The 21,497-nt window shown below is 55.9% G+C and overlaps 11 protein-coding genes across 11 annotated transcripts; 5 read left to right on the forward strand and 6 right to left on the reverse strand.

Annotated features, from left to right (window-relative positions):
* Nucleotides 1-2,858: 2,858 nt before the first annotated feature.
* On the forward strand, nt 2,859-4,429 carry PHYSODRAFT_542020 (hypothetical protein; the record flags this gene model as incomplete). Its single annotated transcript, XM_009525102.1, has 1 exon — nt 2,859-4,429. One exon carries the CDS (start codon nt 2,862-2,864, stop codon nt 4,395-4,397), a length of 1,536 nt encoding a protein of 511 aa, XP_009523397.1. The 3' UTR covers nt 4,398-4,429.
* A 578-nt stretch (nt 4,430-5,007) lies between these two features.
* Nucleotides 5,008-7,248, reverse strand: PHYSODRAFT_313255 (hypothetical protein; the record flags this gene model as incomplete). Its single annotated transcript, XM_009525103.1, has 12 exons — nt 5,008-5,086; nt 5,155-5,228; nt 5,286-5,378; nt 5,446-5,514; nt 5,586-5,876; nt 5,956-6,032; nt 6,164-6,227; nt 6,297-6,491; nt 6,566-6,666; nt 6,738-6,913; nt 6,984-7,038; nt 7,110-7,248. 12 exons carry the CDS (start codon nt 7,246-7,248, stop codon nt 5,008-5,010), a joined length of 1,413 nt encoding a protein of 470 aa, XP_009523398.1.
* A 263-nt stretch (nt 7,249-7,511) lies between these two features.
* Nucleotides 7,512-8,746, reverse strand: PHYSODRAFT_313256 (hypothetical protein; the record flags this gene model as incomplete). The annotated part of the gene is made up of 9 exons (XM_009525104.1): nt 7,512-7,568; nt 7,636-7,705; nt 7,789-7,849; nt 7,922-8,022; nt 8,106-8,194; nt 8,270-8,311; nt 8,380-8,427; nt 8,513-8,608; nt 8,690-8,746. The coding sequence occupies 9 exons, from the start codon at nt 8,744-8,746 to the stop codon at nt 7,512-7,514; spliced, it is 621 nt and encodes a 206-aa protein (XP_009523399.1).
* Nucleotides 8,747-8,881: 135 nt separating this feature from the next.
* On the forward strand, nt 8,882-10,103 carry PHYSODRAFT_328767 (hypothetical protein; the record flags this gene model as incomplete). Its single annotated transcript, XM_009525105.1, has 5 exons — nt 8,882-9,109; nt 9,181-9,246; nt 9,448-9,615; nt 9,690-9,932; nt 10,005-10,103. 5 exons carry the CDS (start codon nt 8,882-8,884, stop codon nt 10,101-10,103), a joined length of 804 nt encoding a protein of 267 aa, XP_009523400.1.
* Nucleotides 10,104-10,246: 143 nt separating this feature from the next.
* Nucleotides 10,247-10,808, forward strand: PHYSODRAFT_285506 (hypothetical protein). Its single transcript, XM_009525106.1, has 2 exons — nt 10,247-10,404; nt 10,496-10,808. Exons 1-2 carry the CDS (start codon nt 10,258-10,260, stop codon nt 10,694-10,696), a joined length of 348 nt encoding a protein of 115 aa, XP_009523401.1. The 5' UTR covers nt 10,247-10,257; the 3' UTR covers nt 10,697-10,808.
* A 399-nt stretch (nt 10,809-11,207) lies between these two features.
* PHYSODRAFT_489031 (hypothetical protein) lies at nt 11,208-15,404 on the forward strand (the record flags this gene model as incomplete). The annotated part of the gene is made up of 3 exons (XM_009525107.1): nt 11,208-14,054; nt 14,439-15,183; nt 15,313-15,404. The coding sequence occupies 3 exons, from the start codon at nt 11,208-11,210 to the stop codon at nt 15,402-15,404; spliced, it is 3,684 nt and encodes a 1,227-aa protein (XP_009523402.1).
* Nucleotides 15,405-15,456: 52 nt separating this feature from the next.
* On the reverse strand, nt 15,457-16,992 carry PHYSODRAFT_489802 (hypothetical protein; the record flags this gene model as incomplete). Its single annotated transcript, XM_009525108.1, has 2 exons — nt 15,457-16,917; nt 16,966-16,992. 2 exons carry the CDS (start codon nt 16,990-16,992, stop codon nt 15,457-15,459), a joined length of 1,488 nt encoding a protein of 495 aa, XP_009523403.1.
* A 630-nt stretch (nt 16,993-17,622) lies between these two features.
* On the reverse strand, nt 17,623-18,649 carry PHYSODRAFT_259545 (hypothetical protein; the record flags this gene model as incomplete). The annotated part of the gene is made up of 2 exons (XM_009525109.1): nt 17,623-18,363; nt 18,428-18,649. The coding sequence occupies 2 exons, from the start codon at nt 18,647-18,649 to the stop codon at nt 17,623-17,625; spliced, it is 963 nt and encodes a 320-aa protein (XP_009523404.1).
* Nucleotides 18,650-18,868: 219 nt separating this feature from the next.
* Nucleotides 18,869-19,375, forward strand: PHYSODRAFT_259480 (hypothetical protein; the record flags this gene model as incomplete). Its single annotated transcript, XM_009525110.1, has 1 exon — nt 18,869-19,375. The coding sequence occupies one exon, from the start codon at nt 18,869-18,871 to the stop codon at nt 19,373-19,375; it is 507 nt and encodes a 168-aa protein (XP_009523405.1).
* Nucleotides 19,376-19,624: 249 nt separating this feature from the next.
* Nucleotides 19,625-20,203, reverse strand: PHYSODRAFT_328772 (hypothetical protein; the record flags this gene model as incomplete). The annotated part of the gene is made up of 1 exon (XM_009525111.1): nt 19,625-20,203. The coding sequence occupies one exon, from the start codon at nt 20,201-20,203 to the stop codon at nt 19,625-19,627; it is 579 nt and encodes a 192-aa protein (XP_009523406.1).
* A 186-nt stretch (nt 20,204-20,389) lies between these two features.
* Nucleotides 20,390-21,346, reverse strand: PHYSODRAFT_396891 (hypothetical protein; the record flags this gene model as incomplete). Its single annotated transcript, XM_009525112.1, has 1 exon — nt 20,390-21,346. A coding segment is annotated over one exon (957 nt), but the record flags the coding sequence as incomplete, so codon positions are not given.
* Nucleotides 21,347-21,497: the final 151 nt, after the last annotated feature.

Raw genomic sequence — 21,497 nt, forward strand, 5'->3', positions numbered from 1 at the left:
GAGTACGAACGCAAGCACCTTACACCTTTCTCCGCACAGTGCAACGTACCATAAGATGCCTCCAGGCGCGCTTCGTTGCCACAGTCTTCGCCGCAGCCCTCCACGCACATTCTTTGGCGTGGGCATCCACGTACAGCCCTCGCAGCGTCTTAGTCGCTGGCTGTCGTCCATTTCCGTCCAGTGCTTGGCCGTTGGACGTAGCTACTCACTGTCCAGAGGCACAGGTTAGATGTACTCGCACCCCCAAGCCATGGCAAACACACTTACTTACACGTCATCGAGCAGGGGTAACATGGCGCTTGCTGCTACTTCTTCGGCTTGCCTTCCACGTTGGATCTTTCGAAATGAAGCATATTTCGCACGAGCGTCCGGCCGCGTTGGACAACCTTGACAATTTTACAGTACGAATATCTTACCCCAAGTAGAAATTTTGCGGTAAGCTACTCAGTAGAGGAAATGTATCGTAAATTGCAAGGTTGCTCAAGCAACTTTAACAAAAATATAAGGTTGCTCGAGCAATCTTCTGGGATTTTTATGTTCCTATTAAGGTTGCGTTAATCACTTCGAGGGTAGCGAGCAGCGTGGCGGGTCCGAGTCCTTTCCGCTTTCGCCTCGCTCCGATCAAGCCAGTGCTGGAAGTTCGCTTATAAGTATTAATCATGGGTAAAAGTCCAATGTCTGCCCGACACCATCAGTAATGGTGTCGGGCAGACATTAAACTTTTAGTAAATACAGGGCTTGTATTCGGTAAAACCCATAAATAATAGTGTCGGATGTTTGGGAGTATTCGTCCTGGACGAAGGACGGTCGAATCGTCCGTCCTTCGTATTCATTGGTGAAGTTGCAGACGTTTTGTTATTTTTGCGGCCATTTTCGGAAAGTTAAGTTCGTCGCTCGGCCCATTTTCATTTCAAGGTTGAGGTTAGATTGAGTTCATTTATCCTAACTAAGATAACGACCGACGCATCCACCGTCAACACCGAGCTCATATCTCCCGATGCCCCGCCGAATAGTTGAAACGGTCTACTCGACTTCCGTCGATTTGGTACCGCGGACAGCGAACGCGGTCCCGCTGCTCCTTCAGCAGCGCCTGCCCTCCGAAGCTTGAGTTCTCCACTGCATTTTCCTGGGCCGACTTGCGTTCCTTCTTCCCAATGTGTTGCAGGCCACCAGCGAGCGCCCCAGCAGCGCTTTATGTGGCGACGTGTCATCACCTTCCCCGAGTCAGCCGTATCTGGGTCTCTGCCACTGCGATTTTCTTCGCCCCACCGCGCCATGAGTGCACCATGAGAGGACAACCCCGTCGCAGCCAGCTCCACGTAGCGCAGGTCACGTTGACTGACAGCGTGCTGTGGAGGGTGTGCGCACGTTGGAGTGCCGCACACCCGACGATCTGGTGACCTGCCAGTATCGCACGCAACCTTTGTAGGCTATGACTACCAGGAGGGCCCACGGCGTCACCCGTGGCCTGGTTTGTAATGGGAAACGGCGCGATGGGCTACATGTAGACCACCGTGGACCCCCCACAGGCCCCGCCGTCCGGCTGACGGTCAAAAGACCGCCGCAATACGCCGCTGCACGCAGCGACGCAGACATTCACAGCCGGTCCACGGTGTCATTCGTGAGCTGCCCGCTCGGCCCACGCATTGTCGATGTCATACCGTGGCCCAAAGCATAGCACACCATCGGTCTTCCCACTCTTCGGGGCAGTACATACAGTCACAGTCTCCGGAGTTCCCGTCACCGCCGCACACTTTTGTTTCTAAGTTAGTAGCAGGTACTTCAATTATTGTGTTTTGCTCCCATTCTGTCTAAACGAAGGCGTAGATGGTTGTTTTGTATTTTAACTTCATCGTAACTCGTTGTTTTACCATAACTCAAAGACCCTCGCTTCGATGGTATTCGATGTCACTCTGTAGCAGGCTGGCGCTTAGGCTTTGATTATCGTTGGAATGACGCCTTTGCTACCGCCAATAATCATTTAGTAAGCGACTTGCCCTACGATGCACGAGCGAAAGCTCGATTCTTAAATCGCTTAAAAGCTTGATTTACACGGAAAATCCATGATTTCCATGATTTCCCATGATTTCCATGATTTCTCATGATTTCCATGATTTCCCATGATTTCCATGATTTCCCATGATTTCCATGATTTCCCGTGTAAATCAAGCTTTTAAGCGATTTAAGAATCGAGCTTTCGCTCGTGCATCGTAGGGCAAGTCGCTTACTAAATGATTATTCTAAGATTTGACGTTGAATTAGCGAGCCTAATCGCCGGCAGAATGGATGGAGAGCACAATACGCGCCATGACACTTAAGCACGGATAAGATCTCACTTCTATACATGTACTGGTAGATCCGTCGGCATATTTAGGTTCGGTTTCAACGAGGGATACATTTCGTTTGGCGGGCATGGTATAAGCCTACTCATCCGCTTCGTCGACCAGGACTATTATAGCGTCGCTTTTGGTCTCTTCATCTTCCTCCTCCTCTTTCTACACAGCTAGAGACTTCACTGGCTTCGTATCTTCCGCGCAAACGCATCGAGAAGAACGAACTTTGGGATTAACGGTGAGATTCTGGATCGTGAATTACTCAGTACATGTATGCAAGTTGCAATCCAACTTGCTGCTGCAGAAGGTATTACATCTACATGTGAGCTTAACTTGCCGGTGTTTATCAACATAAACCGATAATGTGCAATACAATACAAGTACGACCTCAACACAGCTGAGAGAATCCTCAGATTACTCACTGAGTAACACTCGATGATCCTGCTCACTGAGTAGGAGCAATCAAGAGTGATTGTAAAGGGCGCAATCAAAAGCAATCACATCAACGTACGCCGCCCACTTCCGAAAATGGCGTCCATGTTGCTCCGCCGTCCGATGCTCGTGCGTAGGGCGCAGCGCTCTCTGCCCAGCGCCCTTGTTTCCCGTAGCTTCAGTGACGCCGCTTCTTCCGATGCGCCGCAGCGTCGCGTGTGCGTGGTGGGCTCGGGCCCCGCGGGCTTCTACGCGACCAAGTACCTGCTCAAGGAGCACGGCGGCGCGCGCGTGGACATGTTGGAGGCGCTGCCCACGCCCTTCGGCCTCGTGCGCTCGGGCGTGGCGCCCGACCACCCGGAGGTGAAGAGCGTCATGAACGACTTCGACAAGGTGGCGGCCGACGCGCGCTTCCGCTTCCTGGGCAACGTGCGCGTGGGCGAGGACGTGACGCTGGCCGAGCTGCAGCGCCACTACCACGCCGTGGTGCTGGCCTACGGAGCCGCGGGAGACCGCGAGCTGGGCGTGCCCGGCGAGCAGCTGCGTGGCGTCATGTCGGCGCGCAGCTTCGTCAACTGGTACAACGGCCACCCGGCCTTCCGCGACCTGGAGCTGGACCTGCAGCAGGCCGACACGGCCGTCGTCATCGGCCAGGGCAACGTGGCCGTGGACTGCGCGCGCATCCTGACCAAGAACGTGGACGAGCTGGCGACGACCGACATCGCCGCGCACGCCGTGGAGGTGCTGCGCAACAGCGGCGTCAAGAAAGTGTTCCTGGTGGGGCGACGCGGCAGCGCGCAGGCAGCCTTTACCATGAAGGAAATCCGCGAGCTGACCAAGCTGGACGGGGTCGCGTGCGTCGTGGACCCGGAGGACATGAAGCGCAGCTTGACGCCCGCGTCCGAGCAGGAGATCAAGGAGCAGCGCGCGCGGAAGCGCATGAACGACCTGCTGGTCAAGGCCGCGGAGCAGTTCGGGAGCGTCGCCGACGCCAAGCGCGTCGTGCAGATCAAGTTTTTGAGCTCGCCCGCCGAGATCCTGCCGGATGCGAACGATCCGACACGAGTGGGCGCCATTCGTGTGGAGAAGACCAAGCTGGAGGGCGAGCCCAACCAGCAGCGCGCTGTGGGGACGGGCGAGTTCGAGGACATCCCGTGTGACCTCGTGCTGCGCAGTATCGGATACAAGTCGCTGCCCATTGAGGCAGATGCGCCTTTCGACAACCGACGCCACGTGGTCTGCAACGAGCAAGGGCGAGTTGTCACGACCTCGGACAGCGGAGAGAAGCAGCCCGTGGTGGGCTTGTACTGCACCGGATGGGTGAAGCGCGGCCCCTCTGGTATTATCGGCACCAACATCGTGGACGCACGGGAAACCGTTAGCTGCATCGTGGAGGACTTTGCGGCAGGCAACTTCCTTCACAGCGAGGCAGGCATTGACGAGGAAGTGGGTGGAATGGATGCTGTGGAGAAACTCATTAAGACGCGTAACCCGGACAAGCAGCTCGTCAGGTGGACTGACTATGAGCGTCTCAATGCTGAGGAGAACCGCCGCGGTGAACTCGTGGGCAAGCCTCGTGAAAAGATCACGTCCGTTGCGGAAATGCTGGCCGTTGCGAAGAGTGCCAACTGATGATGTTCATCACAATAGAACAGCACGACAGTTTGGGGATATCACACTTATCGATAACAAAATACCGTGATGTCTTAGCTTCTAGCGCCATTGCGCTCATTTTGGCGGGTAAGCGCAGCATTGGCAGCTTTCAGCGCGCGATTCTTCTTGCGCTGCAAGAGTATCACAAACGAAAAACGTACGCGTAAGATTAACCTGATTCATGCGCGTCCGCATCGATGGAGTTACCTATGACGCACCTCTTCTTCCAACAGCCTCCTCAGGCGTCGACACTCCACTGAGTCACCACTTTTGTCCTCGTCGTGACTCGCCACGGATGGAGGTCGAACCACATTACTTCTGCTCTCCGGCCGGCCGTCGAAAACAATTTGCTCGCTATCGTCGACAGCGAATGGGTCAATGAGAGGCTGGTTCACCCGATCTCGAAGAGCTGCTGCGTATGTTGGTTTCGTTCTTCGCACTGGGGCCGAGAGCGGACGCGCTGGTTTAATCCGGTCCATTACCGACGGAATTGCGACAGCAGAGCGTGGGTGCTGCAAAGGAAGCCGAGCTGCTGCTGTCGCCATCTATTGACATCAACACTTAGTTTTTCTGCGATGCACAATGACATCTATTCGGCTCGTACAATGGCCTTGACGTGCCGGAGCTTGGTAGGGTCCGCCAGAATATTTTTTGGCAGTGAAAAGGTTCTGGGGCAGAAAGAAAATACAAGGTTAGTTGCTCTGCGTTCATGAAGGAGAAAAACATTTCCTTGTACCTTTGGCTTGTATCAACAGCGCTAACTAGCCGCCCAACGTACGTGTACAACTCCAAGCAGTCCTCACGAATGTTCTTAGCACGGACAGTGTTAGTATGGCGGAACCAGCACCAATACTACATTTCACTCACATCCATTGTCTCCGTCGCGGTCTGCTGCATTTGCTGAAGCTTTGCGTTTGTTTCGTTGAGCTCTTCCGTCTTGCTTTTCAGAGACTGTTCATACTATTCGAGTGTAGTACATTTAGTAAAGAGCCCGCAGGGGCTACATGATAGCTAGTGTTCCACTCACCTGCTGTCGGATAAGGGCGATTTCATTCTCTTTTGCCTTTTGCAAGGATGCCACCCGCAGACGAAGTCTCTGCAGAGGATCGAACACCGAGCGTAAGTGACATGCTAAGCATTGCATGAAGCAGCTCGCGCATCACCAACCTGTTCGAATTGCTTTTCACGATCCTTTGAGGTCCCGGAAGCGTCTACTGGGTTGATGGTTGAGGTCGAATACTGCTGGAGAGGGTTCTGGCTGTCTACCCCAACATGCTGCGCTTGGTTATTTCGGCTGAGAAGCGCTTGCATTTCTGCTCGATGTCGTGCTGCTTCCGATGCCAAAGCGCGCTCATATTCGTTCGCTTTCTGCTGTAAACAGCCTTCCAGCGTGGCGATTCTTCGCTTTTGCTCGTTAATGACTTGCCGCGCATTCTCCTTATCCTTCTTGGCTTCAGTCTACGAGTAGTAAAAGCAGTAGGATGAGCTGCTAGCGATGTGGTGGGCAGAATTACTAGTCACCCCACTCATGTCGTACCACAACTACCGTAAAATTACTCTTCGCATTGTCATACTTTTGTCGTAAGCGATCGCGGTCGGATCTAGCGTTTTCAGCTGGCAAAAATTGCTTATGAGTAGGAGTGTTGCAGCAGGACATTATCATAAATAAATGTACTCACCGTCAGTTCTCAATAAGCCTTGTACGTGTCCTGTGGGCCCCAGATGCCTTCTCTTGAGGAATGCACCAGAGGCCGCAAAATGATCGCCTTGGTCTTCATCGGCAAATACTGATTTCAGTACCAGTCCGTCCTACATGCACGCCAACTTTAAGCCTTCGACGCACCGCAGACTACAAAACAACAGGCTAGAATCACGTACGGCAAATTTGATTTCACCGCTCTCCGAAATCTCTTCGGCCTGGAAACCGAGCTCGTTTAGTGTGGCGACGAACCTGTTGTTGTACTCGGTGCGCAATCCCTCCAGCTGTCGTCGCAAGATGCTCAGCTCTTCTTGAAGTTTTCGGATACGCCGATCCTTGTCCGCAATGGTGCCGTTGATGTGATTCACGCGTGGCTGTCCACACCATTCACTGGTTAGTAGTGGCGGACAAAGTGAGCTTTATCTGCAGTACTTGCCTGGTTCTGAACTGACCGACAACGGTTAGCAAACTGTAAAGTACCAAGGCACTCTTCGTAGTGCTCTTTCATCGGATGGATCGTGGCAATAAGAGTAGTAAAACAGTTCCCTCCTGCGAGCCATGTAGCATTATCAGCGCCCAGGAATTAGCTAGTAAGTCAGACTTTTTCGTCGTATACGAACCGATACTATTCTGCAGAAGACGCGTGAGTTTGGAGTCTCGGTAAGGGATGTAGTTGTAGCCGCTCTCTGGATCCAACGACATGACTACTTTGCCGACTGCACTTAAGCTGGAGTTAATGTGCAATGCCTCCTTGAGACGCTGACCGTCAGATTCACTTTTCTTTAAGCGCTCAGACCTATGTGAGCATGCATACTGACGTCAATACCTTACTCAACAGTTTGGTTTGTAATGATTACAGTACTTACCCCGCGAGGTCAACCATGTTGAGCATCCCGTAGATCACTTCCTCTGTGTCTCGAACTCCAGCAATCCAACAAACCAGCACAAGGTTAGACCCCGCAGTCTCAATAGCCGCAAACGTGCACCACTACCTTGCTGAAATACGTGGATCGTGAAAACGGTGTGCGATCGAGATGAGACTGCGTTCATTTTGGTTTCGTGCGTCGAGCGAAGTTTCAGCCCGCATTGCACTATGGCATCCACCTCTTCTCTTGACGATACGGTAACCATAGACAAGTCCTTCACGAAGACCCTGCCTTGAGCATCCTCATGGATCTCAAAGTTTGCTAGAGCATGTAACCCACAGGTAGTCAAGGCAACCCGTTAGTCCGAGTACTTGAGGGGGGGGGGGAGGGGGATAATTCGTAGTGCTTGTGTTTCATGCCTTTTTCGTAGTCGTAGTCTTCTTCGATTCGCGGTGGATTCGAGCTGAAACTGCTCGCAGAACAAACTCAAGATGCGGGGTGAGGGGTTTAACGGTTATCCACACAATCTTAATTGACGCCATACCTTGCAGCACTCTCAGTTCGAGGAATCTGCTGTTGCTGCTGCTCATTGAAAAACGCATAAAGATTATGATAAACTACACCGCTTTAATCACACGTAGATGAACGACACCTGACGAAGAAACCACTCGGCGCTGCTCGACGTCTGATACGAGACTGGTCGTCCAGTTTTCTTGAGGTACCTACGTTTTTAGGCAGTGCAAAGCGAAGTGACAAAGAAAATAAATATAATATAGGTTGTAAAATTTTCCCAGTGCTCCCTTACGCTCGTGCGAGGTCACGGACTCTATCGCAGTAGATTTCCAGAAAGCTGACGACGAGGGTCACTTCCTAGTCAATCAAACGCGATGTTATGCTGAAACCCATGTTTATCATCTGTACAGATCTCACACACGCACGCACTTTCGACTTGCTCTGCTGACGGTTCACCATGTCAAAAAGATACTCGATCGACCGAGAGAGTAGCCCAGCCTTGTCTCCGCCAGGTTCACCAAATATGCTGTGCGCAGAGGTACCGATCAGAAGTTGGTTATTTTACTCATGTCATTGTGATGCAGCGTCTGAATAGATTCATTGATATACCTGAATGTTTTACCTGAACCGGTTTGTCCGTAGGCGAAGCAGCAGCTATTGATGCCCTTCAAAGCGTAGTCGACCAAACATTTACTCGTCTAACCATGCATATCGACACAAAAGCTAGTCAGATTACATCAAACGTCATGAATGAGCAGCATGACCCGGCTTACCGCTTCGAACAACGTTTCTTGAGTTGTGTCTGTCCAGTAAATCTGTCATAAGACACGATTTGATCAGTGCAAACACCCGCGGGGGCTATCACAGCATCTTTCTGCCCTACATTGTCGAAGCTAAAGGCGTGGTTTCCGTATTGCATCCGTTCCGTGTCCTAAATGCCCCCAAGGACAAGCACACAAGCACTTCAGCGACCTCACAAAAATATACAATGAGCTTATCAGACCAGCTTCCCATACCTTGATCACGATATTACTAGGAGTCTCTTTCTTCCGCTCGAACATGTCTTCGGGGGCGCTTTGACCGTCTGCACAAGGTCTAGCACGAACATACACCTATCGTGATCGAAGTTATGAGCAGTCAGACGCGCATGTGTAGGCTTGCCATCAAGTTAGGTCGAGGATCTCAAAGCCAACCTTGACGTTGGCATTCCCGAGCAGCCGGGTGTAGTCGGTGGTGACCTTGTGGTCCATGATGGAGCGTCCACTCTCTCGTGTCTCGGATCTCTTCCCGACGGCAGGGCGTCTTCGCTGGAGCTCCGAGGAAGTATTTTCAGTAACGTTTCATCGGCTGCACGTGCGCCTCTTCATCACACACACACTCGTACGATGGGGCTTACGACGCCGAGCAACTCGGTCGAGTATTTGCATCATGTGCTTGCGCATGTCCAGAAGCTCAGCGCCCAAGCTTGTGACGAAGGCAACGCCAACAAGCACTTGCAAATTCGAGTTACGCACTGGGTTCGGAAGCTGCGCAGTCAGCCCACATCGAACCCGACGTGGCTAAAAAGCGTACTTGAGTACGCCGATGTTCTACTTCAAATGCTGCTAGAAGGCGTGCGTGCCTGTGTGAGAATTATGGTTATATTTCCTGTGCTACAACTGATCCACATCTCATTTCACATCAGGTGATCGAGGAGCCTTTCACGAAAATGCCACCCCAAGGCCCGTTGGCCGCCCTGCCGAGGTATCAGGTGGGCCCCCAGGGTGTACTCGTACTCCGTTCATCTATAACCACTGGCTGAATGTATTCTCCATTTATTTCTTACGCGCAGGTTGCAAGGCTGGCAAAGACAGCTAGACAATTCGTCAGAGTAGCGGCACGACCAACGCAACCCGCAGCAGTTTACCCAGCAAAAGCTCGCCCCCGTACTGGTCACCGCAACAATTCCGAGAACCAGCGGGTCGTAGCGGTGACTCGAAAGGTGAGCAAGCAGATTCAAACACAAGAGCAAGACGATCAGTGGGAATGGCAGCGCGTCTGGAAAGGTGCTTTCGACAAAATGCACCTGCAGCTGAAGCAGAAAACAGAGGAGACGGAGGCCCTTGCCACGGAGAACAGGGTACCTCCACTCTTTCACGCCCTCCGAGACCAATATGCTTATCGTTGTTGCATCTAACTCGCGTGCGCTCGCAGGAGCTGCGGTCCCTCGTTGCAGGCTACACGAAAGCTCTGGAGGAAGCCGAGCGCAGGCAACGCGACATCGAGGCCAAGCACCTCGCTGAGATCGAAAACCTCCGCGCCGTGCACTCCTTGGAGCTGTCCAACCTGCAGGCCAAACATCGCCAGAAACTCCAAGAAGTGGCGCTGCAGAACGACGAAACGTTGATCAGCAGACGTCGAGAGAGTTTCTTGCTTCGACCAGCAGCCAGCTCCGCGGTGCGTACAGTATGGCGTAGCGTAGATCCCGGTAGTCACCAGTATGTTCTAACGTATATATCGTCACGACAGTCCCAACACGAGGTCGCAGACGCCAACGCCGACTTCCTGCAGTACATCGACGCCTTCTACTCGTCCACCCTGCACCTCACGGCCCAGAACAAGGCTTGATTGACAACAAGCTGCTGTACACACGTGGCAGTACCTCAGTTACTCGAACTCGAACAAAGTATCGAGGCATACAAATTTCAAGAGAAAGTAACGGTTCCCTTGCAACGGTATCATCATTGTGCGATAGAGGCAAGAAGGAGAGAGGAAGCGCACCATGTCGGCCAAGACCCTGCAGGGAGACCCGCGCCGCCCCGGCGACTTGCACCCGTTCGTGCGCGAGCAGGTGGACCCCGACGACGCGCCCGGCGACTGGTACGCCTTCTTCTCGCTCGTGCTGGGCTTCCTCGCCTTCACCATGAAGGTATAAGACAGCTACTATGATTATATGCCACGACTGTTATTACGGTAGTTGTATTCGCTCAATACTAACGGCGTCGTGTTGCGATATGTAGTGGAAGGAGCTGGCGTGGGGCTCGCTGCTGCTGTGCGTGGGCTCGTTCACCAACATGAAGTCGCAGGACATGAACACAACGCAGGTGGCCATGTCCTTCTTCTTCTCCACGAGCGCGCTCGTGTCCGCCTACATGGGCGCCATGCATCCAGGCATGCCCATGCCCCCGTCGGCCCAATCGGTCCAAGCGCCGGCTTCGTAGACGAGAGAGGAGAGAAAGGAGAAGGTAATAGGGAGAGCATATCCGATCCAGGCTGCGGGCAACGAGCTCCTGCTGTAAGGAATGGAAGAACAAGAAGCTGTTTGGTACTGTGCTTTGGCTGTGTTCAGCGCAGTTTGGTTGAGTTTTTCACGGTTGAAGTGCATTTTACCAGGTAACGACCGAGTGGAGCTATTTCGGAGAGCTAACTAACGTGTCTTTGGGCTGGCCTGCAGCGTGCTATGACTCCTATGACTCCTGCAACGTTTGCTGCCAGACAATGACAATTGGTCTTCGTGAAGCGCATCCTGAGAGCTTTGGAGAGCAAGCGACACGGACGAAGGACTCGTCTCGTGAGGATGGAGAGGGGTATCCAAATGCCAGTCGGGAGGCTGCGGCCGTGCTGCCCCAGAAGCTGCTGATGAAGCGGCCACGCGGACCTCCACCAGCGCCGAGGATCTTGCCACCTATCCGACCACCAAGTTCTGGCGCGACTGCAGCAGTATCATCAATTATGACTCTGGAAGAAAAGCAGCAGCGGCAGATGCACTCGTTCCTGCGCAACTTCCTTGCTGCAGGAGAGAGCGGCCGCTTCCAGCAGGTGATCGACCTCCATCAGCATGGAATCGACACGGGCATCACCGTCACGGACGCGACGCTGCAGGAAGTTGTGCTCACAGTGCCGAATCTGCGCGGGTTGAATCTCTCTGGGTGCTCACATATCACGGACGCGGGGCTGTGGGCTGTGGCGAGACACTGCCAAGCACAGCTGGATACGATCTACCTGGCCCAGTGTGAGAAGGTGACTGAGCTTGGCCTTCGTCTTCTCGCGCACAATTGCAGGTTAGTGCTGGTGGACCTCAGCGATTGTCCACAGCTCAACGACGCAGCTCTGCAGACGCTGGCAGCTGGGTGCTGGATGATTGAGACTTTCATCATGAAGCGGTGCAGAGGCGTCTCCGATGCTGGCATCGTCAAAATCGCACAGTGCTGCAAGGACCTACGCCACCTCGACGTTTCCGAATGCTCTCGACTGGGAGAGTACGGAGACAAAGCTCTGCTTGAGATCGGCAAGTGCTGCCCGAAGCTGCGTGTGCTAGACTTATTCGGTTGCCAGCACGTGCACGACCCGGGGATTCGCGCCATCGCTAAAGGCTGCCCTCTGCTGACGACGCTGAAGCTGACTGGATGTCGAGATGTCAGCAGCATTGCTATCCGAGCGCTGGCCCAACAGTGTACTCAGCTCGAGGTTTTGTCACTTTCTGGATGCATCAAGACGACGAACAGTGACCTTCAGCTACTTGCTACCAACTGCCCGCAGCTCACGTGGCTCGACATCAGTGGTAGCCCCAACATTGATGCACGCGGCGTGCGTGCACTAGCTCAGAACTGCACGTCGTTGACGTATCTGAGTCTGGCTGGGTGCCAACACGTTGGGGACGCTGCCTTAAGCGAACTTACCAGTGCCGGAGCGGGAGGACTCACCAAGTCATTAGGGGAACTGTCGCTCGCAGACTGCCCTCGTGTCACGGAGAGTGGAGTCGACGCGCTAACCACTGTTTGTACCAACCTTATCACGCTCAACCTCACGAATTGCAAGCAGATTGGTCGGAGGTTCCTCCAGAAGCTCATTACCAAGCTTGAGTTCGTGCAGTGGGCCACGAGTTTCTTCGGCTACGAACCACTGCCGAACGCCGCCGAGCTGTGCCGTCAGCGCGACCTCCGCCTGCTGCAACTGGGAAGTGCGATCAAAATTCAGTCGGCGATGCGCGGGTGTCTGGCTCGAGGAGGGCTCTGGCAAGCCAAGCTCAAGTTCGTGGAGCGGAGAATTCTACCTAAAATCCAAGCGCGTGTGCGCGGATTCCTGGTCCGGAAGCGTCTTGCAGCAGAGAGGAGATACAAACTAGAAGACCACGCTGCGTGGTTGATCGGCCGAGCATATCGAGACCTGCAGCTCCGACGGATGCTGGCTCGCGCAAAGCGAATACGACAAATCAAGGAGCACGAGGACGAAGCAGTGCTCATTTTCCAGAAGATATTCCGTGGCTACCGAGACCGCAAACTTGTAGCGAAGATGCGGTACGACATTTACTGCGAGCAGCAGTTCCAAGCTCGCGTTTTGGCCATGCAGAACTTGGCGGCGACGAAACTGCAGCGTGCGTACCGAGGCCACCGAGGACGGTCTGACGCCGCCATGCTGCGCTCCATCAAGGAAGCAAAGCGTCTCCAGCACGAGAAAGAGGTTCGCTCTGCGGCATTCTTGCAGCGCGTGTATCGGGGCCACAAGGGGCGCAGACTTCGAGCTCAACGCCTTGCAGAGCTGCTTCACCAGCAACAATGCCACCAAGGTGCCATCAAGATGCAAAAGGTGTTCCGTGGCCACCGCGCGCGACGGTATGCAGTGATTCTGCGCGCTGAGGCAAACGAGCTGCGTATTCTCAACGCCGCTTTAACCATTCAAAGGTACTGGCGAGGCATTCGCGACAAGCACTTGGCTGCCGTGCTCATTGGGCTCATCAAGCTTCGAGCTAGAGAGAACGAGGCCGCGCATTCAATCCAAGCTGCTTATCGAATGCACGCCTCTCGAGGATTCATGAAGGCGATGAGGCTAGCTATGGCCGCGCAAATGAGAAGGATAAAGGCTGCAACAGACATCCAACGGATGATACGAGGACACCGTGGGCGAGCAGATGCGGAACTGCGGAGAGAGCTGCAGCGATTCCGCCACCAAGCCAAACCACTATTCGCAAAGGAAGCGCGGCTGCAAGCGCTAGTGGATGACTTGAACGAGAAAGTGGAGCAGCTTCAACGCAAAATCGCAGCCGACGAGGAAGAAGAGCGCGCGCTTACACTGGAGCTCCAGAAAACGCTGCAGATTAAGACCAAGTACCACGACTCGAGTCGTATTACCGGGACCCCGCAGCGCTACCTGACACAGTATCTCCAAGTGCAGCTTGCTGATCAACTACGAGCTAAGCGCACCGAGATCGCGCTTGATGGACGGGCGTTTGAAACTCTGACGACAAACCTGAACGATGCCCAGAAGCAGTTGAGAGGAGTCAGGCGAGAGCTGGAGCCGCTAACCGAGGGCGTCATCAAGAAAACACGCGAAAACCGCGTCAAGAGGCTACAGGATAAGGTTCGCCACGAGCGCCGCGCCGCGGTCATGATCCAAAAGATGTTCCGCGGCTTTCGCGTGAGATCCGCGGTTCGAGAGGGAGGCAATTGCTGGATTCAAATGGCTTCACCCGACAACGGCCGGCCATACTACTACAATGCGCTGACAGGGGCCACGCGATGGCATCGACCACTAGCGATGGACATCTTCAGTGACCATTTTGCGGAGCCGATGCAGGAGCCCGTGGTAGAACAAATATCGTCCCTGGAGCCAAATGCAGTGCAAGGTACAACGAGTCATCGCAGTCGTTCGGATCGCGATCAACCACCAAGTTCTGCGAGCAATTGGTACGAAGCTTTCGATGACAAGATCCAGGCGCCATACTACTTCAACAGCCAAACCAAAGAGTACCAATGGGACAAACCCGACGCTGTCGATAACGCGTACTTCACGGACACTCAATCGTCTCGAAAACGGCGCGAGTGGCTCGAAGACCAGCAACAAGACATTGAGGGCCTTCTAGCAGCTACGCAAGTTCGTTTGCCGCTGTTGGGGCAATGGGAGAGGCGTGTGGACCCGTTGAGCGAGCATCTTTTCTTCTACCATCCACCGACAGGAGTCGTTAAGGCTTCGCTGTCGCCACGCACTGTGCATGCATCACTTGGGGACACGACCATGAATTCGCGCCGCTCTGCTCGCAGTATTGGAACTTCTCGCTCTCTCCATTGGCAGTACCGATACGGCTACGAGTATGATGCGAATGGCAAGCTTGTGACGAGTTCCAGGTCGCACCCCCGGCCAATCTGGACGGAGCATACCGATCCGGACAACGGCTTGACCTACTACTACAACGCGCTCACGAATGAGTACCGATGGGAGAAACCCGAAGACTTCGACATCAACTACGAGGCGTTCGCTAGTGGACGAAGCGCGAGCAGCTCTGCTCGTAAGTGGTTCGACATGGCCCATCAGAAGGCAAATGGAGACGGCAGCAACTCGCTCACGACCCGATCGTCCAAGTCGCGCGCTCTGGGTAAGAAGTGGGTCGAGCTGGTGGACCCAGAGACGCAGAACACGTACTACTACAACGAAGTCACGGGCGAATCGAGGTGGTCGCTCTCGCCGCGCAGTGCTCGCGACACTTCCGACACCGAAGACCAGATCTCGTTGGCGCTCTTCGCGCAGGTGAAGCAGCTCCGTGAATCCCCCGTGCCGTATTCATCACGAGAGCAGCACATGAGTTGGCTAGAGGCCGCCCTTGCTGAGAAGGACTGGAAAAAGGCTGACGCGATCGTCCAGCATATCTTCATTCGCGAGCAGAGCCAAGCTGTGACCGAGCGTAAAGCTCGAGAAGAAGCGGCCATGAATAACAGTATTCCACAGGTTAGCACTATTGATACGACTGCGAGTACGTGGATTGAGTGCCAAGACGAAAGCAGCGGCGCCACGTACTACTACAACCAGGCTACAGGCGAGACAAGCTGGAGTAAACCATCAACAGCGTCCACATGGGAAGCGATGCTGGGTAACGACGGGAAAACTTACTACTACAACTCAATGACAGGCGATACGGCGTGGGAGCAACCGACATGAATATGAACATGAACTGTACTGTATTAGCCCACAACTATCACCACACTTTGACTCATGCCTCGAGCCCACCAACGCAGACCATCTTCGTCTCCTGGTATTCCTCGAGGCCCAGGAACGAGCCCTCGCGTCCCAGTCCGGACTGCTTCACACCGCCAAACGGAGCCTGAACGTTTGAGATCACGCCCGTGTTCACGCCGATCATTCCGCAGTCCAGCGCAGCAGCCACACGCCACGTCCGCGACAGGTTCTGGGAGAAGAAATACCCGGCAAGACCGGCCTCCGTGCCGTTGGCCATCTCGATCACCTCCTCCTCCGTCGTGAACTTGAACAGCGGCACAACAGGGCCGAAAATCTCCTCCGACCACACACGCATTGTGTTGTCTACATGGGCCAGCACTGTAGCCTCGTAGAAGTTGCGGCCGATGTCGCTGCGCTTGCCGCCGACAAGAGCAGTGGCGCCGTTCGTGACAGCGTCCTCCACCAGCTCCGACGTCTTGAGGAAGGCGTTGGGGCCAATGAGCGGGCCGAGGTTCACGCCTTCCTCGCGGGGCGGGCCCATCTTGAGCTTCTTGACGCGCTCCACGAGCTTGGCCGCGAACTCGTCGTAGATGCTGGCGTGGATGAAGATGCGGTTGCTGCACACGCACGTCTGGCCGGTGTTGCGGAACTTGGAGGCCATGAGGCCGTCCAGAGCCTTGTCCAGGTCGGCGTCTTCGAACACAATGAAGGGCGCGTTGCCGCCGAGCTCGAGCGACACGCGCTTGACCGTCTCGGCCGACTGCGCCATCAGCAGCTTGCCGACGCGCGTGGAGCCCGTGAACGAGATCTTGCGAACGTCGTGGCTGCTGGTCAGCGCGCCGCCCACCTCGGCGGCCTTGTCGTTGGGCGACGGCACCACGTTGATGACGCCCGCGGGGATGCCCACGTCCTCCGCCAGCTTGGCCAGCGCCAGCGCCGACAGCGGCGTCTCGGCCGCGGGCTTGACCACCGCCGTGCAGCCAGCGGCCAGGCACGGGCCCAGCTTGCGCGTGATCATGGCGAGCGGGAAGTTCCAGGGCGTGACGATGCCGCAGACGCCCACGGGCTCCTTGATGGCCATGATCTTGTGGTCGGGCGCCGACGTGGAGGGCAGGAAGCCGTTCGAGTGCATGATCTCGTGCGCGTAGAAGTCGATGAAGCCGGCGGCGTAGGCCACCTCGCCCTTGGCCTCGGGCAGTGGCTTGCCGCTCTCCACGGACGCGATGACGGCCAGGTCCTCCGTGTTGGCCACGATGGCGGCGTGCCACTTCTTGAGCAGCACGGAGCGCGCGGCGGGCGTGGTCTTGCGCCACTTCTTCTGGGCCGCCAGCGCCGCGGCGATGGCCTCGTTCGTCTCGACGCGGCCCATGTTGGCCACGCGCGCGATCTCCTTGTCCGTGGAAGGGTCGACCACGGCGAAGTGCTTGTTGGAGTGGGCCTCGACCCACTTGCCGTTGATGAAGCCGGCCGACTGGATCAGCTCCTTGTTGTGCACCTCGGCGTGGAAGAAGCGGCGCGTGGCCGAGGCCGCGGACGGCAGCACGGAGCGGTGGATCTTGGACGACAGCATGGCGGCGGCTTGGGCTCGGCGAGGCGGAATCGGAAGTGAGCCTGGCTTTTCGATGTTGAAGGACCGCTGGACTGCAGTCGATCCCCTCAGTAAGTTTTGGAAGCGATTTGAAAGGACATTGGAAATAATAAACAATCAACGGCTCGTACTTTCCCGCAGTAGTCGATCCGATTTTACGGGGTATTTGAAGGTAGTGGTGCACTTACTGAAGGGATCGACTGTATGGGGGTACGTCAGCGCGTACGCTCCCAATATGCACTTTCCGGTGCGCTGGTGACGCCTTGCTCGGGCCAATGGCAGCGACCGAGGCGCGTCCAAGGGTGTGTCTTACCCACTCAACCATGTGCGAGCGTACAGGGGTGCCCGCACTATGGCGAGGGCACGGCGGCGGTGGCTGGCGCTGCTGGGCGGCCCGGCCCGAAGGATGAAGGAGTCGTTCTTCTCCGCGTGGTTGCAGAGCTTTGGTCGTTGCAGTCGCATTCCCGGTGCGAGCGTGGAAGGGATACGTACGCTCGTGTTAAACGGACGACGCGTCGACACTTGAGCTTCGAGGTCTTTGGTTTGACTCGCTGACAGTCCACTGCAGTTGCATTGTGCAATACGCATCCTTATCAAAAAAGCTCCGACCTCCTAAAGACTTCGGGCCCATGGATCGTCGACCGAAGGAACGCCCGCGCTCGCGACACTGAGAGCTGCATCGGCGTCAGTTGTCGTCTCACTCTCGACCTCTTCACTCGCAGCTGCGAATTTTGCTGCGGCTTCCGCCCGCCGCTCGCACACAATGTTCGTGGCGACGTCCATCACACGGAAGGCGCCCGCGAACTCGGTCGCAGGCATCTCCGCCAGCAGAGTGGCCACAGCCTTCCCCACTGCATGCGCCACCTTGAACTGCGTCGTGGGCTCCACAGGCTCCGGCGGGTCCTTATTGGCAGCAGCTGCGGTGGCGAGGCGATACTCACGCAATGCCTCTTCCTCGGGGGTAGTCGGCACGACAGCAAGTCGGGTTTGCCCCCTGGATGCTGAGAGCTGGTCGGGGCTCGCCTTCGCCGCCGCAGCGCGCTCCTGGTTCCGCAGCCGCTGCAGGATGTTCTGCACGTCCTTGAGCGTCGGCGTGCAGTTCGAGTTCTCCATGATATAGGAGCGGATCTCCTTGGGCTTGACGCCGGTCTTGTGCATGAGCTCGACGCAGCTGAGCAGCTCGTCCGAGAGGCCGAGCCTCGCGTTGCTGTACTGCTGGTACGTCTCCTTGTCCACGCGGTGGTTGTGCGTCAGCAGCGCCCGCGTAACGTTCACCTCGTAGCGGTTGGCCTCCGGGTCCACGAGCTTCAAGCACGCGTTCACCTGCACGTTGCAGTGCATGGCGCGCACGTCCTGCCACGATCAAACGGGAAAAAAGTCAATGGAAGTTGGCGCTAGACGCCAGACTGCAGCTTACCTGGCGCGAGCGCCGCCCGGTGCCGCGGGACACGTAGCCGCCGCTGTGCGTGCACACGAGCGTGACCGAGTAGTTGACGTAATTCTCCGGGATCAGGCGCGCGCTGTCCGCCGACGCCGCCGGCTTGGCGAGGCGCTCGGCTACTCGCCTGTTGCGCAGCTTCACGGACGTGGACGTGCGCTTGCGGAAGATCTGGAAGCTGCGGCGCGCGTACGAGTCCATGTAGCTGTGGAACGCCTCCCACGAGTCGAACGCGCGGCGGTCCAGCGGCGCGCCTTCGTGCCGCTCCTTGGCGTCGGCCGGCGGCGCCATTCCTGCTGTTAGTAAATGGGTAAAGTGAGCTCTTATTTGGGCTCTTCATCGCTCGTTTGGGTACTCTTTTTTGGCCACTTCGCCATGTTGACCCATTCAAGCGCCCATTGTCGATCCAGGCAGGACAGGATGCACGCGTTCGTGACGGTGGGGACGACCAAGTTCGACGCGCTGATCTCGGCGCTGGACACGGACGCGTGTCTGTCTGCGCTGGTGGCGCGGGGCTTCACGTCGCTGCGGATGCAGATCGGCCACGGCGAGCACGTCCCGCGCGCGTCGTTCCCCGGGCTGGAGCTGAGCCACTACCGCCACGACCCGCAGTACAAGAAGGACGTGGCCCGGGCCGACCTGGTCATCAGCCACGCCGGCGCCGGCTCCATCATGGACGGCCTGGCGCTCAAGAAGAAGCTCGTGGTGGTGGTCAACGCGGCGCTCATGGACAACCACCAGACGGAGCTGGCCGAGGCCATGGCCGACCAGAAGTACTGCCTGCAGACCTCCGTCCAGGACCTGCAACGCACGCTCGAGCTCGGCAACTGGGACGACCTGCAGCCGTACCCCCAACCGGATGAGCAGGCCTTCCCCGACCTGGTTGATGCTGTAATGAGCGTGACGGAAGCTAGCAAAGAGCAGTAGAGAGATGATAGAGTCAAGGAGAATTCATAGATAAAAACGAGTGTGTATGTGTGTTGTGGTGGTGTCAACAATCTTAACGCGGAAATCCCATGGCGACCACGTTGTCGGTTTCTGCAGAGACGCCTGAAACATGCCAATGAAAACTGCGGGCTGTTCACCTTGAATGGCCGACCTTGTCGAGGCGTCTGAGGTTGAGGGCACCAAGCTATCCATAGTAAGTTATGATACTAGTAGCTTGCAGCGGGTGACCTACTCATCGCTGTCTGCCTCATCATCTTGTGGACAGATCGTTTCGAAGTATTCCAGACTTCGCACTAACTCGGCGCCGACAATCTTGGCAGCTTGCGAGTCTGGCGGGAAAATCTCCTTCAGCAACCTACTCGCTTTCTTGATCGCCGACGACTTGGGAGCCCGCTGCTGCTTCTTCTTCTTCTGGGATGCCTTGCTCCGAGTTTCGCACGCTGCATCGCCAACACTATCGCCAACATTAGCATCTCCTTCGACCAGGAGCTTTTCGAGTAGAGGAGACGGGATGACGTCGGAGAGGATCAGTTTGAGGAGATGCAAGTAGCTCTCCTTATTCGGCGGGGTCTCATCCCGACGTTTGGCCGCTGTCCTTGACGCCAGTTTCTTGGTCAGCAGCTTGGCGAAGCCGGCCTTGTTGTTGTACGCCTCGTACTTCTTGCGTTTGATGCGCACGCCGAGCGTCCGGCAGAACGACCGCAAGTCCCTGCAGCTGCACTTGGATATCGCGTGCTGTAGCTCCTCGGACCTGTCCTCATCGCTCAGGCGCTTCGGAAGCTTCAATGTGACGCTGGAGGCGCTCATCGGAAGGTGCTTCCCAGGACGCGGCGATTTCGAATCTGACTGGGTTATCAAGCAGTTGAAGTTGTTCATTAGCGCTCAGTGTACTGCGTAATTCGTCATTAGCGTCGAACATCAATAGCCGTAACATGTTGAATACATGTAGATTTGCTAAATGAAAACTGCCACTGGTTCGTGCTGCCACTACTTCCGAGTCGTCGTTAACAAGCTCTCCTCGATCGCCTTCACCACGCGCTCAGGGTTTTCGAGGTGAGGGTAGTGACCACCTTCAGCGTCTTCGAAGCGCTGGGCATATGGCACAGCAGTAGTGAACCACATGATCTCGTCGTTGACATCAGCGTAGTCCGGGTCCTTCATGCCGAAAAAGGCAAGCACCGGCAATGTCGGGCACTTCCCGAGCTCTAGGAGTGAAGACGCTACGCGAGCTTTGCTAGCACGAGCGAATCGCCCAACGTTTAGGATGTTGCCCTTCTCAACCTGTAGGTGCGTCTTGAGTATCTCCAACTCGGCGTCGAAATCTTCAGGCCGTTTGCCGGGGTAGAGCGTTTTGTAGTACGACGCCCAGATCGCAGCGCCATACAACGGGCGGAAGAGCAGGTGCGAGAGCGGTCGAAACCACGAGTCCATGGGTGACTCTCGCAGAATGGGTCCGAGCAGAACTACAGCACCAACGCGGGGTCCGCCCTCTGTCTTCTTTGCAGCCGCCGCGGCGAGCACCATCGACCCGGCGCTGAGTGAGTTGCCCAGCAACACGAAGCTGCAAGTTGGGTCCGAGGCGCTGATCTTCTGCATCAAGCTGGTCACATCAGACGCAACGGACTCCGGCGAATAGGCCGAGTAGGTGTGCTCGTCATCGTCCTCGAATGGCGTGGAATCGCCGAAGCCGCGCAAGTCTCCAAGCAGCACGCGAAAGCCCAATCGGTGGTGCAGCAATGGCCCCAGTAACCGGAACTGGCGGCGGGTGTCTCCGATGCCTGGTAGGCAGATGGCGACGATGGTGCCAGCGGGCGCATCGGGTCGCGAGTCCTCGAAGAAGACGTAGGAATGCGGGGCGCCTTGCAGGCGGTAGTCAGCGGACGACGGGAACACGCGCGGCACCACGACCTCAGACTCGGTCTGGACAGGAGACAAAGTGGTATTTCCCATTAGTGACGCGACGGGGGGGGTCGAGTTGTTCTGCGTAGGCTGCGGTGAATTGTGGAATGAGGTGCGTCGGAGGTCAAGTTGAAGCGGAAGGTTTGAGCGCGTATGATTGGTCGGTTTCGAACATGCATAATCATATCTAGCGTAATATCGG

Source organism: Phytophthora sojae (assembly GCF_000149755.1).
Source record: "Phytophthora sojae unplaced genomic scaffold PHYSOscaffold_3, whole genome shotgun sequence".
NCBI classification, from domain to species: Eukaryota; Oomycota; class Peronosporomycetes; order Peronosporales; family Peronosporaceae; genus Phytophthora; species Phytophthora sojae.